At 52.6% G+C, this 14,914-nt stretch overlaps 5 protein-coding genes across 5 annotated transcripts; 2 read left to right on the forward strand and 3 right to left on the reverse strand.

Moving 5' to 3' along the window:
* Positions 1 to 1,680: 1,680 nt before the first annotated feature.
* On the forward strand, positions 1,681 to 2,994 carry AB675_2168 (uncharacterized protein; the record flags this gene model as incomplete). Its single annotated transcript, XM_018142117.1, has 1 exon — positions 1,681 to 2,994. One exon carries the CDS (start codon positions 1,681 to 1,683, stop codon positions 2,992 to 2,994), a length of 1,314 nt encoding a protein of 437 aa, XP_018003079.1.
* A 3,137-nt stretch (positions 2,995 to 6,131) lies between these two features.
* On the reverse strand, positions 6,132 to 6,483 carry AB675_2169 (uncharacterized protein; the record flags this gene model as incomplete). The annotated part of the gene is made up of 2 exons (XM_018142118.1): positions 6,132 to 6,234; positions 6,350 to 6,483. The coding sequence occupies 2 exons, from the start codon at positions 6,481 to 6,483 to the stop codon at positions 6,132 to 6,134; spliced, it is 237 nt and encodes a 78-aa protein (XP_018002908.1).
* Positions 6,484 to 7,736: 1,253 nt separating this feature from the next.
* Positions 7,737 to 9,524, reverse strand: AB675_2170 (putative HC-toxin efflux carrier TOXA; the record flags this gene model as incomplete). The annotated part of the gene is made up of 3 exons (XM_018142120.1): positions 7,737 to 8,225; positions 8,271 to 9,314; positions 9,363 to 9,524. The coding sequence occupies 3 exons, from the start codon at positions 9,522 to 9,524 to the stop codon at positions 7,737 to 7,739; spliced, it is 1,695 nt and encodes a 564-aa protein (XP_018002768.1).
* Positions 9,525 to 10,752: 1,228 nt separating this feature from the next.
* Positions 10,753 to 12,163, forward strand: AB675_2171 (uncharacterized protein; the record flags this gene model as incomplete). Its single annotated transcript, XM_018142121.1, has 2 exons — positions 10,753 to 11,019; positions 11,066 to 12,163. The coding sequence occupies 2 exons, from the start codon at positions 10,753 to 10,755 to the stop codon at positions 12,161 to 12,163; spliced, it is 1,365 nt and encodes a 454-aa protein (XP_018002701.1).
* Positions 12,164 to 13,470: 1,307 nt separating this feature from the next.
* On the reverse strand, positions 13,471 to 14,265 carry AB675_2172 (uncharacterized protein; the record flags this gene model as incomplete). The annotated part of the gene is made up of 6 exons (XM_018142122.1): positions 13,471 to 13,510; positions 13,648 to 13,689; positions 13,825 to 13,845; positions 13,904 to 13,964; positions 14,020 to 14,084; positions 14,132 to 14,265. 6 exons carry the CDS (start codon positions 14,263 to 14,265, stop codon positions 13,471 to 13,473), a joined length of 363 nt encoding a protein of 120 aa, XP_018003089.1.
* Between the last annotated feature and the right edge of the window lie 649 nt (positions 14,266 to 14,914).

A 14,914-nucleotide genomic window follows, 5' to 3' on the forward strand; every position in this document is an offset into this window, starting at 1 on the left:
GAGCGCTTGGTGAGCCCTAGGCACAATCTCTTCTCGACATCACGCCCACGTCGCGGATCAGATTCGAAACGGGAAACGTGCAACGGAACGCTGAAAGTCTCTATGACGGTGAGTTGCAAGCACTTTCAGAGCGTACTGAATGAAGACCCTACGCTCTTCGGACGTTCAAATCGCGTTGAGAGGATGAGCAGATAATGCGGAACTGTTGCTAACTCGGACGATGCCTGCTTTAGTACAAATCGCATACCTTTTAACTTGGTCCGAAACCACATCTGTCATTGGCAGCAGACCCGGACAACCTGCATCTTGATTGACGCAGTTCTCTCGAGCCGGGCCATTGACCCGGCATATCTTCACATGGTGATTCGTCGTCATAATCCAGGAGATCGACCTGAACCAAGAGCCCAAAAATCGCCAGTTCTACAGGGTGCTGCAGAGAACTCTCAGTCCGATAGCTCTGACGCTACGAGCGAAGTTGATGGGGTTATGATGAATTCCAGTAAGTCTCTTCTCCAAGTCCTGCCCAATGTTCTAGCAAGCATCTTTTGTCTTTGGTCAGAGGGACTTTGTAGCCCACAAGTATTGGCTACGAAGGATTTTGTTCCTGGCTTGACCATGTGCCGTCCTCTGATTTGGAGGAAAAAGGCCAGACGGCATGGCTCGAGCAGGGGGACACCGCCCCCCGCTTGGTCACACATCGACCACCTAACCGGGCAATTCCCCCCTAGCCATTCAGGCCCAACTGATGGACCAAGCCCTCGTGTCTTTGCAGTTGACGCCTTACTGTTCAGGTGCTCGTGCTGCTGCTGATTTGTGCTAGCATTAGTTCAACATCCGCCATTTGAGATCTTAGGCACGGACCTCAAATACCCGCCAACCGATCGCACCTACTCAAATAATCTCAACAACTATTCCGCCAATGATTACACGTTCAATGGCGCAAAGCGTGCCACCAGCCTAAGCAATCCTTCACTTGGATCGAATTTCATCGAAACCACGCCACACACTCTCCTGCCAGACGGATCGTGAGTCTCCCTCTCTCAAGTCCCTGTTCCCACGTTCCTGGAGACGTTACTTGCATGTGATTCACATACTGCCACCGGCAAAAAGCCTCCATCTCAGACACCTTGCCGCACTCGTGGCTGGCGGCGGACACAGCAGCGGGGCTCTCATGTGTCAGAACTCAACATCACCGTCTCTCAAGGCAATGAGTTGACTTCACGTTCGTACTTTGCAAATCGGACACCGTTACTGACAGGATCCGTCAGGTATCATACCAGTCCTCAAGCTCTACTGAGTCCTCCAGATTCTGTGAATGGATCCAGTGCGGCCAGCCTACAACACCCGTTAACGAGCTATATACACAGCACCTTGCCGAAACCCTATTTGAGCAATGCCTCATCTGATCATTTCAATGGCATACCCGGAGGAGTCTTCTCGTCCAGCTGGAGTGGCCTGCCGATGACAACATTTGATCGTCACAAATTGTATGACAATCCTGACAGTGTTGTGCAAGGCTTTGACACTGACGGACATTTGTGACACAGCTCAACGCTTCCCTCCACTTCCCCGTACTCGGCTAATGGCATATCGAATCCCTTTTTCACAAGATCAATAGATCCAAGATACCACACATCGGGCCATTCCCTTGGACAGAACTATGTTAACCCGTCCGGCACCATGAGGACGCCGACCTCACCATATCGAGGTTCATACTATGCCAATGACAACACCTATTCAGATGGGGTCAATATGCCTCAATCAGAATCATCAGATGTCAAGGGGCCTGGCTTCAGCGAGACCGTACCGCTGGCGGAGCTTGTGAACAGGAGTGGCACTCACATGAAGCCCGAGATCATCGCTAGTATCCACAAAGGCTTCTTCCAAGTCGACAATAAGTGGACGTGTTACCGCCGAAACTACTTCCAGGTCAATTGCGGGTTCACCTTCAAAAGCCACCAAGACTCACACGTCTATCTTCGACAGAACGACCAGCACCAGCAGGTCTATGGATATGCAGTGTCGATCAGAGCAAAGACTGGGCCGTCGGGCAGCACAGAAGGTGAGGCTCGAGGCCTTGTCCAACATACACCCAAACGACAGAAACAGCAGGAGACAGTCCCAACCAAACATGCCGTCGTACCACAAACTGCGCTCCATCAGAACCCCCATCAGCACCATGGGCATATGTATCAGCATCCTCCAGGCGCCGTTGATCCATACTATGCTCATGGACATGCATTCGGCAACTTCGGGTCTCGTGGAATTGGGTTCGACAGCGCAGCTCAGACTCCGGCAAGCTATACCTTCGAACGCATCCAGTTCCAGAAGGCCACAGCAAACAACGGAAAGCGTCGAGCACAGCAGCAATTCTTCCATGTCATCGTCGAGCTCTCGGTGAATATCAGTCCTCCCAATAGCCACCGCGATGACTGGGTAGTCGTCGCGACACGGGAGTCAGAGCCAATGGTGGTGCGAGGCCGTTCCCCTGGCCATTATAAAGACAACCATCATCGACGTGACAGTCATGGCCACATGGACCACGACCGTGCCGCAGGTGGAGCTGGGGACCGTGGTCAAATGCCATACAATCCATACAGCAGCGCCCCGGTCGGATCATATGAGAGCTCGCACAGTGGCCATCATAGTGGCTACAGTGGCACTAGCTACCAGCAGACCTACTTGGCCCATGCTTCACCGCCTAGCGCTGGATCGGGCACCAGACTGAACGGCTCACCCGAGGAGGCAGGCTTCGCCATTTCAGACAATGAGACACTGCGCTCAACGGACGTATACAGTCAACAGTTGACACCTCCGTCCGAGACTGAGGACGAGACAATGTTTGCACTTGGCCGCAAGCGACCGCATGAGGATGATAACCCGGACGAGGCTTCTGCTTATCGCTTCAGTCCAACTCTTTGTGATAGCATGTCTGCCCACACCATGGACTATCCCACATTTGCTCGGTCGAAAGCACTTGTCGCATCGTCCTGATAGACACTCGATCGTGGGACGTCGACCCTGATGAAGTCATCCGCTCAACAGATCAATCATTGCAGCATCCAGTCACTTCGCTGCGTTCAAGCGACCGGCGAAATTGTTCGATTTGTTACGGCCTGTAAAGAACGCAAATTGTATTTTGGTTTAACGGCGCGGATTCTGGCGTCGAGGCGCAGGAGTTGTGGTAGTCATGGCATTGGAGGAGCGACATTTTCATTTCACGTAGGTAAGTGGAACGCAGGTAAATGATTAAGGACTTACGGGATCACAGATTCATGATCGGGCAAAGAGATACCCCCAGATGGAGCCTGGCGCAGTCATGTTGCACAAGCAAGACGTTTGACCTTCCAGGGCGTATGAGATACACTGGCATGAGCGAAGAGGCCTAGCGAACGCAAAGCACTCGCCAATAGAAGCCTCGGTTTTGGGACTACCGAGGGTGCGCAGCATTTACGAGAACAAGAACGGAACGAAAGCTTCAAGTTGTGCCGACGGGCGCTTTCCTGAAGCATGAAGAGGTAGGATTTCGCCAAAACGGAAGCAGGCAGGGGCAACGGCCACTTTTGGAGCGGAAGATTACTGTATAGTCAATAGGCAGTCGTTCCCTGTAGCTTAACGGTCGAGCATCCGCACACTATTACTTCACCAGAGTCTCTGACAGGTCCTTGACGACCTACATACATCTGCCTGCGTTACAAACAAAGGCGATGTCAACCCAGACATGATTGATGAAATCGGCACGGTTGATCGGCCTCGCCACAGGCATACGGTAGCCCTCTTAGGCGTGTGTCAGTACAGAATAGTAGATAGCTGGCCCGCGACTTTGCAGCAGCCCTGCTCTGGCGGCTGCAATCGAGCTCGCTACGTGGAGGCGCAGGATGGAAAAGCAGGTCTGGCTCGCAGGACGCCAGCTCAGGTGCGCCCGAGGCAGCCCTTCGATGACTTTAGCGAGCTGCGACCCATACTTGACAGCTCTACGAGCCTATCCTACGGTAAGCCACGACAAAGACGCTAGCAAGTCACAAAGCGTTACAAAGCGGCCCCAGAAAGGCACATAACATTGCTCTAACGGCGTGATCGACCTCACCAAATCATGTAGGTGAGTACCGGTCGTGCAGGAGAATGCTCTGCACGGTTCAAAACGACCTTTGGAAGCGTCATCAACGATGCCGATGCCGATATATTCACCCACCAACGAAGCCATGATCTAGTACGAATTTGCCGAGGAGATAGGAAGGTGGCGGCGTAGCTGGCCGCTAAATTTGACCAGGGACGTTCGTCACGATACCGCACATTGTAAATACTCCCGCATGATGATCGACCATCTCATCGAGTAGCGAGGTGGTAGAAACCCTTCCCCGGCTTTCCGTTACTGTGCTGCATGCCATTACATCGGCTGGCTTATCACAGCTGTCCGTGGCAGACCGCTAACTCTGCTCAACGAGGTCGTGACTCTCGAGTACGAAGTTTGGTCCAATGTGCATTTGCCATGTCAGCCAACCGACGGCACGAGCTACTGCAGGACAGGAGAGCGGTGTCGACGAGGCTGCTTTAACAACCTGTCGGATCAAACAGCATCGGTCTGAGCCATATCTCGGACCTCAATCGGTGGTTGCCTCAACATCATGATGCTTTTCGCCCTAGACCAGCAGCCCTCCACTGATCGACCGCAAGAAAAGGAGCACTATCCTGGGAAAGAACACGGGTGGCTGGAATAGTCACAACTACCTTCCTATCGCAGCGACAGTCTCTGAACGAGGATCTTGAGAACAAAGTCCGGGGGAGCATGATGATCACGAACACGTTCAGGGTTCTCGTATTAAGGAATGTCGTCTGAATTTGCTTTGATTGAACACAATCTTAGGCGCAATGTACGACCTAGGCCTCGCGTGGAAAGCTCTCCCGGTGAGTAAGTTTGTCAACATCCGGCGTTCCATTGCGAATCGTTAGGGGTTCGGTGCGGATCTGTGGTGGCGCTAGGGTTGTTTGGCGACCACTACAGGGCCTGAAGGTCTTGGGTGTTCGTCGTGTTCCCCGCTTCCACCTGGGCAGCGGATGGATATTCCGTACCCTCGAAGATGGCCGCAGATCCTGGGCAAAAGCTCAGATCTGGATTGCATTTCTCGCTGATAACAAGATATGCCTTCCCCTCCGCATGACTCGATTGCAAATTGGTTGTATGTACTTTTGGCGACGGCGCAAGGCCCATCGCATGCCGTGGATGCTCTGACGAGCCGCAGAGAGTGTATGCTCCAGGGCGGTGTGATGAGCTTGCCGAGTCCTATGTACAGGCAAGCACATGATGTTAATTTAAGTGCCGGGGGCCATCCGTCAATGCGCCGTCGCATGAGGCTGGCCTCTAAGACCCGAGCTACAGTGTACGAGCTCTGAGTTCGCGCCAGTATCTGCATGATCAGCAGAAGTTCTTAGTCAAGCCCATCACCGCTTCGACGCCGCAGTCGTCCGTTTCACAACGGGAAAGGTTGATCCAGTATGACCCCATGCCAGTATACAGGCATAGATCGCAGGCCGAGCACCCACGAGAAAATGGCCGATCGTCCGTGGCAGGCAAGGAAGACTGACAGAGTCCTCCCTTCTACTGCGGTACTTCATGCTGCTAGGAGATGCGCATGCTTAAGGAAACCAGATACTCACAGCACCGCCTGTGTTTCGCTCACAGCTGCACCGTCAAACCATCTTCGGTCACGCTGTTGCGTCCGACACTCCTCAAGCTTCAAGGCTCGTTAGGACGAATTGTCGCAACGCAAGGGGCTTTGCTTTCCGTTGGGCCATGTGTCTCGGTGCCCATCGTCCTGGCCTCGGCGATTTCCAGGCGCAGGTAAACAACAGACCATAGATGAATGGGCTGAAGGCAGCACTGGCCGGCATTCACGACGGCGTAGAGGAGAACAACGAGTTGCGAACTTATCATCAGCATCGTAATTAATGGTACATATGTCTACCGACGATATTGACGCCAAAGCTAGCATGTGCATTAGCGGTCCATCGCGACAGAGATTTCCCCTCCATTCCGCTTGCTTCGTGGCATCATTGACAGTCAAAGCCTCGTCATGTCCATTCGTTGCGTCCCCTTGTGCTCCACACGTCTGTTGTGCAACCAAGCCAGAATTTCAGGCAGTAGGGCTGCCCTCCTTCTTGCGCTCATCGAGCATCGCGAGCTTCTCCTCAGCTTCCCTCTTGGCCTTATTCGAGGTGTTCGGGTTGCTTATGGCTCTGTTCGAAATGATGTCAGCGAGGAGAACACTGACTGTCGACGAGCAGTGCACGTCACAGACGGAGGCCTTCAACCCGTCGGACTGAGGTGGAGGCGAGGTGCAAGTATACTCACGCCTTCAATCCACCACGAACATTAGCGAGATGGTCAGCGTCGTTGTCGATACCGCCGACAGCTTTGTCACCAAGAACGCGCTCTTCTTGCGCTTCGGGAGAGAGGTCGAGCTTGGAGCGGAGGGACGCGGCCATTGTGTCTGAGTTGACTTCGGTTTGGGACGTGCTTGACTTATGTGTGTGCGATGAGTTGTGGGTATCGGTTTTCGTTGGCGTGTGTCGGCGTTATTGCAGAGGGTGAGGATGCCTTTATGTAAGCTGGGATGTTGTTCGATTGAGTCACTGGTTCCGAATTTTGTTCACCTGCTTATTTGAAGGAAGTAGCTTTGGTGGGTTTCTAAGGAAGGTACGAAGTACGTGAGTCGTTCTTATACCTTTACTTCACTTCCCTCCTGTCACTTCAACGGCAGTTGCGACCACGATTTGCCAGTCATGGCACAGCAACCGGCCTCACCTTGACATGGATGTGGCTGTGCGTGCGAATCGTTGAACGCAGCAGGATCGGTGGCACAGTCACCGAACTCAGTATTGAGATACTCTCGTGTTGTCGCTTTCCTCGTGATGTTGTACCACCCTGTGACATCACAGGCCTGGCGATCTTCTAGGCATCAAGGCAACAACCAGGCTCTGGCAGAAGGAATTCATAGGCAGACATCGCACAAGAACGCGACCTACACGAACAAAGACGCGACTCTGGCCATGATCGTCAAAACAAACATTATCTTTGGGTTCGAAGAGTCGCACGAGAACTTGGAAGTGCGCAGAGGTATGACGTCGTCAGGGTCAAGTTGATCGTCTTCGCCTATAGCTTGGCATCATTTCGAAACAACACATGCCGAACAGGACACGCTGCGATATCGTCGTGGCTGCTGTTCCCAGAATTAGGTTCCTTCAGTGGTCGCAAGGTCCTGAATGGCAGGGATGTGTCTTGCATACACCGGCGGCCTGGTCGTAGACCTATAATGTGAAGATCGGATTTCGCGCCCAGCATCGAACAGGAAGGAGGTGATTACTGACGGGCAGATCGAAAGGATGCTTGAAGCCTTGTACCGAATGCGGCCGAGCAGACGGTCTGCGACCACGTTTCGACATTACATGTGAAGCAGTGGCAGGCCCAGTCCTTTCTGCTGCTCAGCCAGGCAGAGGCGCTTCCAGGCTAAACGTGACCCGCGCGACGCAGGAATGGGAACACCTCCTCGGCTCTCAGAAAGGTTCACTGCCAGAGGCCTCCCGAAGCTTCTCCAGTGACAGAGACAGGAGCGGGCACTGCAAACAAATCTTGCCTACATCCTGGACAAGTGATCGAGGGGATTCCAGCGGTAGTGGCCAATCTTACACCACTGGCTACAATGATCTGAATTCGTACACTCTCACTTGCTATCACTAACCTAGCTATCAGTCCTCTCGGTCCTTTTGACACTGGCATCCGCTTTTGCAGCTTGCTCGGCAGCAGCCTCCTCAGGTGATTGCTCTGACAATTCGTCCTCTGGCTTACGTACACTCTTCCACTCCACAAAGAAGGATGCAATAAAGGCAATGCACGCAAGGCCCAGTGACAGATAGAAGATGTTGTCGATGCCTTTGTTGTACGCTCTTAGTACAACAGGAAGCTGCTGTGATGACAAGCCTTTGCGCAAGTCTGTTGCGCCTGTCTTGGTGATCTGTGAAGCATCAAAACCTGGCAGCTGTGCGGAGACTTCTGACACCAAGGTATTGGAAAGCACTGTTTGAGCGACAGCGACGAACACCGCACCGCTAATCGAAGTCGCGAATGTGATGATCGATACACCGGTGGGGATGTCGGCATTTGACAGCACGGTCTGAGCGGCATTCTGAGGTTGTGCGAGGATGCAGCCGAGTCCTATACCAAGGATGAACTAAAACATCAGCTATGTCACCGTGTGTGAAGAAAGGAGTGTTACCGGAAATGTGACCCACTCCGCCTTGGATGTATCGACACGGAACATCGTCAACAAGCCGGATCCAATGATCGAAATTGCCGAGCCGATGATCAGGAAAGGTGTATAATATCCGAGCTTTGACACTGCAAGTCCTGATGCGATGACTGCAAACACTGTTGAGAGGAAGTATGGCAGCAATCTGACACCTGCAGCGCCTGCGGATGTGTCCTTGATGGCCTGGTGCCATATCGGAAGATAGAATGAGGTCAGGATCAAGGGACCTCCGAAACCAGCCGTCGCCACTGTGGCGGCTGCTATACTTCTTTGCCGAATGATGCGAGGAGGGATTGTGGCCTCTTCTCCTAGCCAAACCTGAGTACCAGCGAATGCTATCATCAAGACGGGACCGAGAACGATAAGCGCGATGACGCGAGCGCTCGACCACGCATACACGACTCCTCCCCACTGTACTGCCAATAGCAAGCATACCACGCCAGGTATGAGAAGAAGATTCCCGATTGGGTCGAATTTCTTGACTTTGTCGAGGAAGCTGCCTTCGAGCCTGAGTAATGGTGGTGAGGCCGGAAGTATGAGTACTAAGCCTGCCAGCGCAACGCCACCCAGTGGAACATTGATCCAGAAGCACCACCTCCAAGTCAGATTCGAGGTGAAGGCTCCGCCAACCAGAGGACCCATGATTGAAGCAATGCCGAAGGCTGCACCGATAAAGCCTTGATACTTTGGTCTGTCCTTCAGGGGAAATATCTTTGTGATGACCAGCTGTCCACCAACCGTGGTTCCTGCGAGGCCAATACCACCCAGAGCACGGCCAACAATGAGAGCATTCGATGTGGGTGCTGCAGCGCAAACGATCGAGCCGACTTCGAAAATTGTTGTCATCAGAACAAGTGTCCACTTCCCATTGAAGTATCTGTACACCTTGCCCATTGGCAACTGGAAGACACATGAAGTCAACAAGAATGCTGACTCGTACCAGGAGATATCTGCAAAGGATTGGAACTCGTTCGAGATGGCAGGAATGGCAACTCCGATAATCGTTCGATCCTGCAAAATGCGTCAGCTCGACCTTCAACGAACAGCGCGCGAACTCACCAGAGCGCAGAGAAATACGACCATATAGACACATAGTACAATTGGTATCGACACTTTCAGAGGAGGATACTCAGTTTGTGTGGATGTTGCTACTTTAGCATTCTTTTCGACGTCGCCGTCCGTCTGAAGCTGGCATTCTTTGCTCTCGCCCATATTAGACATGTTGTTGTTTGTGCGAAGAGTTGTGCTTGCGATCTCATTATGCTGTGTCGTGGTGAGCTCTCCTCGCACCTTTATGTCTTGAGACTCTCTGATCAGACATGACATCTAAGGGCACTCTATGATCTAATCTGGCAATCTGGCAGAGCACGGAACAGACTAGACCGAATCTCGGGCACGGGCTAGCGTCCGAATCACGAACTAACAAAGAAGCAGCGATGAAGACGAATGGCAAAGCAAGGGTCTGCGGAGTGTATAATGCTATAGCGGCGGGAAGTAGGCACCAATCTGATGAACCGTTTCAGGCTATTTCAGGTTAGGCCTAGGGCCATCATCTTCGGGTCCGTCAGACGAGGAAGCTCGATCGATCGCTGTTTCCTACACATGGCCCGGTCAAAGTGGCCAAGTCCGGATGAAGAATCAGTCGTTGCTTGTCCAGCCGGCGAAATCACTGCAAAAACAAGACAATCTCGCTGATTTTGAGTCGCTATATTGATCAGTTCGACAGGCTTCAGATGAGTCCCATTTGAGCATCGGGTCACATGAAATTGCTTGTGGATCTCCCAGCCAGGGAAGGCTATGAAGGTCTAAACTACCCATACAGTACATCAAGCCTATGACTTCCCCAGCACAGGCTAAAGCAAACGCCTTTAGCTGCATTCCATGTGCTACGCGGAAGGTAAGATGTGATCGACTCGATCCATGCTCTCACTGCAAGAGAAGGAAGGGTGATGTCTGCGAATACCCACAGGCTGTTGTGCCGCTAGTCCGAAGGCGCCGAGACGAAGGCAGTCCTAGCATCACTGCAGCCATATTCCAAGTGGAACCCTCCTTGGGACATAACGGTTACGGTGTCAAGAGAAACAACGATGGGGCTATTCGTACCCAGCACGATCGACAACCCCAGGCTGGGCTTGTTGACTACGAGAAGCAGTCGACCTATATTGAAGCGTACGAACCGGCCTAGAAATCTATGTGACGTTGTACTAACGGCAGCAGACCGGTATGGTACTCTTGGAGCGAAGCAAGGACGATTGGAAATGAGAGCTTGGAGCCGGTCAAGGCTCATCAGGGCGCAAGATTGGGACCGTCGACTGGCTATCATAGCACGATACTAGAGAGCGCACCAATATCAGATGAGAACAGTCCCCTGCACCAAAGACACCCTCCTGGCCCGCAAATACAGTCTCTATGGCGCACGTTCCTCAGCAATGTCCACCCATTGACAAAGATGTTCTTTGCCTGGGAGAAGGAGCCTATCCTGCAGAAGGCCTCTGCGGGCACAGAAGGCCTGGACGCAGGGGAGCATAGCTTCTGCTTCTCTGTATATGCTCTCGCAACACTAAGTCTGTCCGACCCAGAATGTCAGGCCCTGCTCGCAGCATCGCGGGAGTCAACTCTACGGACTCTTCAATTGGCCACCGAAGCAGCACTGAGGAGTGCGAATTATGTCTCAACGAGATCCTTGCTTGTAGTCCAAGCTCTTACAATGTACATGGTGGGCAGTTCACCTTACTTTTCCTCCCGAGCTCATGCGTCTACAGCTTTCCATGCGCAATCGCGCCCGGCCCGCAACCCTCTTCACCCTCCTTGGTGTCATCCTTCGAATCTCACAACGCATCGGCATACACCGAGACGGCGACATTCTGGGACTTCCGGTCGTCAAAGCCGAAGAACGCCGCCGTACATGGTGGCAGATCCAATACCTCGAAATCTCCATTTCCCAGCTCATCGGCTGCATCTCAATCACTCTCTACGCAGGCTGGGACGTGAAGCTTCCTGCCAACCTCAATGACGAGGATTTTTCCTCCGACATGACCACTCTCCCACCCAGTCGCGTCGGCCTTACCAGCATGTCTCCCGCGCTCTGGTCCTACTTCGTCCTCGACTACACCCGCCGCATGCGCACACCTCCCACATCTGCCACCTGGATCATCCTGAACGACTCCGGGCCCGAAAACCAAGCCACCATCTACGAGGGCTATCGCTCCATGCTCGCCGACCGGTTCCTGCAATACTGCGAGATCCTTAACCCTTTACACGTGCTCATGCAGATTCAAATCCAGGTCTTCCTCCTGGCCATGCAACGCGTGGGCGCACAACCAAACCTACGCAGCTCACGAATATCAGACATGCCACAAGCCAACCGCGATAAGCTCCTCGCTATCTGCAGAAAGGGCATGGACTACTACATATTGGGCGAAACGACACCAGCACTGGGGAGGTTCAAATGGAACATTGAGAATTACTTCCAGTGGACGGCGATAGTCTATATTCTGATCGAAGCGCATCATAGAGCAGCAACGAGGGAAGCGGAGGGTTTGTGGCAGTTGATCAGCAAGGTGTGTGAAGTTCACCCCAAGTTGATGACGGCAATTCACTTCCCGGAGGTAAGTGCTGTGGCTAGGTTGGCGGTTCTGGCGTGGAGGGAACGGAGGGAGAGTTGGGAGAAGGGGCTCTCAGGCGATGGGTCAAGGGAGCAGACGCTAGAGACGCCATGGTGTGTTGATACCTTCCAACAGATGTTGGACGGTGGAAAACACAGCGAGGAGGGTGAGCAGGTCGCCGTGGATGGGTTGGACGATTTTGATTTTGATTTGATCGATTGGGAATTCTGGGAGACTGGCGTACGTGCTGTTTGAGCTCAAACGGCTTCGACAGAGTCCAAGCCACATTTCTTCCATCACGATGCTCGGAGCATGAGTAGAACGGAAAAGCTCTGGGAAAGCACGCTGGCTCGATATCTTCTGAATGATGCGCACAGGGAGGCCTCTGTGCTAGTTCACGGGCCTAGATGTTATCAAATTCCGTCTGCAGCATCTCCGTGCGCTGGAACACTGCCAACCTCTTGATGCGCATCGACTCGAGCATCGAATCACCGCAGCTGATAGGAGTCTCCGAGGTAAACGGCCAGATGCGCAGAGGATGTCAATCGTACTGCGAGCACAGCGCAACATCGTTTCGTCGACAGACCTGCACTTGTTTTCGATCACCATAAACCATCTAGGCCTCAAGATCAACCTAACTGAGCGATCTACTACTTGCCTCCGAAGTCGTGAGTTTGCCAAGAGTAGAATGCAGAGTCCAGACCTGGTTGGTAAATCTACGCTTTGCCACGAGTAATACTCGATTGCGTGTACTTGAAGTCTTGGCTGTCTTGCCTGGGTTGAGGAAATAGATCTCCGAGATTTGACATGAGGCAGAGTCCCCTTGCAGGATGAAATCGGTTAGATTCATGAGCTTGATGACTTCGTCATGATCGGCCGAGTTCCGGGCTGCATAAAGTCTCGGATCAAGTGATTCAAGGGATGTGCGAGAGAGCGGAGTCAGCTGCAGAAAGCGAAGGTCAAAATTGTTCCAAGTATGATTGCAAGTGATCATGAAGCCATGCCCTTGGCACACGATCGAACAATGTTCAACCGGTGTTGTGTCTAATAGGGACGCTCTTGACGTTAAGCGTTACCTCAAAGAGCCCTAGGTACCTGCCGAACACGATGCGCTTTTTCTTCACAAGGGCAGGTATATCCGACATTCATCGAATCGTACTCCCCTTTTATGCTTGTGTGGCTGTATGGCGGGGTAGTATCTGCAGAAGGAGGGGCAAAGTCCGACATTGCCGCCAAGCGCACAACATTCTCAGTCCCAGCATGTAAGAGCTGGGGACTTTTCTGGGCGGTCAAGGCGCATGGTCAACCTTGCTGGTCTGGAGCGGACCACGCTCTTGATATGCAGGGAATGACGCCGTCGAGCAGAAAATATGTCCGGGACCCAAGGCAGTGACCTTGGATCCATCTAAGATACTGAACCCATATCCCCTTGGCTGTAACGCCATGAGCCAACCTGCATCAATCCGCTACAGCCCACCACCCAGCACAAGGCCGTCATTACACCCAATGTGCTGTAAAGAATATGTGAAACGCCACTTGTGCATAACAGCCTTATTCATGATCTAGGCACGCTTGTTGTTGATGCCCTTGAGTTCGACCTCGCTGCGATTCGTTAGTGACGATGCTGGCGGCGTAGGTATGACGCAGGGAGGGAACATGGTTAAGGTACTGCATCGATGCTAGCAACAATGCAACGGAGATGCAAACGTGAATGAGAGGGAAATGCTTGGGTTACTCACAAGATCAGTGTAGCATTCGGGGGAATCAGACCCGGGAAGCCTCTAGAGAGCACGAAGTGTCAGTCCCAGTTCCTTGGAAAGCACGCGACCTCGATCGAAGCGTTGGACGAGATCTAAACACTCCGAACCAGATCTTGCAGATGCTGTGTAACGCAAAGACAGCTTCGTATAGCTTACCTGTCACCATATGCCATTTTACTGTAGGAAAACTGGTTAGCTCCGATGCTCGTCACATTTGGAATTTATCCACACTCACCCCGGGATGGTAAGAACAGCTCTCTCGCCCAAGGTCATTGTCGGCACGCCTTGGTCCCAGCCTGTGTATAGCATCAGCAAACAGGAGTGCGAGCAGGTTTCGAAAAGCGGTCTTACCCTGGATGACTCTACCAACTCCAATTTTCGTCTCGAAGTCACCACGTCCGACAGAGCTGTCAAACCTGAATTGGTCAGTAGGCACGATACCCGCTGTAGGTTCGCAACTCACTGTTTACCACGGTTTTTCTCTTCTCCCTCTTCGAAGAGCCAGCCGGTGTACTCCATGGTGACAGTGTCGCCGTTCTGAGGCTTGTCGGTCTTGTTGCCCTCCTTGATAATCTCCTTCTTCAATTCAGTGGCCATCGTGGTAGTGAAACGCTTTGCGGGAGGGTTGACTGAAGACTAGGCTTTGTGGTCTTGAGTGCGCGTGATCTTGAGGTAGAAAAGAAGTATTTGGAGGGGCAAGGGGTAGAGATATAAGCTTGAGAAGGAAGTCGGCGGAAGGTTTCGATGATGGAAGGAGCGAAAGACAATGATGTGCGTGAAGCTAAGCCGAGCGAGAGCCTTTGTGACAGCTTGCTCGGTACGCAATCGCGGTGGACACTGCTAACCCTGCCAGCCATCGTGTCTGAGGAATGGCAGTTGCCCAGTTGCCCGCACTAGAGCCGTCAGTTGAACTTCGTGCTTTTGGCGTCAGTATACAGTGCTACTAGTCCATAAACAGGGGCGACTCAGAGCTTGGTTCCGATTTCCAGGGCGAAAAGTTTACTTGCCCTTGGGTGCAAATCAATGCGAGTCGCATGTGGAGAGAACAGTCTTTGGTCACGCTTCGGAAGGAAATTCCATATTGCACGACAGCAAAATGCTCCCTGGAGCTATTCTATCTTCCGGGGTTGGTTTTGTTGCTTATTTTCTAGTGAGGCTGAAGCCAGACCAATTCGGGTATGTTTGAGCATCCGAGAATGCAGATTGACAAGGTCGTGGATCCGAAACCACATGGCGAGGCCACACA

Source organism: Cyphellophora attinorum, assembly GCF_001299255.1.
Source record: "Cyphellophora attinorum strain CBS 131958 chromosome Unknown Contig6, whole genome shotgun sequence".
Lineage (NCBI taxonomy): Eukaryota > Fungi > Ascomycota > Eurotiomycetes > Chaetothyriales > Cyphellophoraceae > Cyphellophora > Cyphellophora attinorum.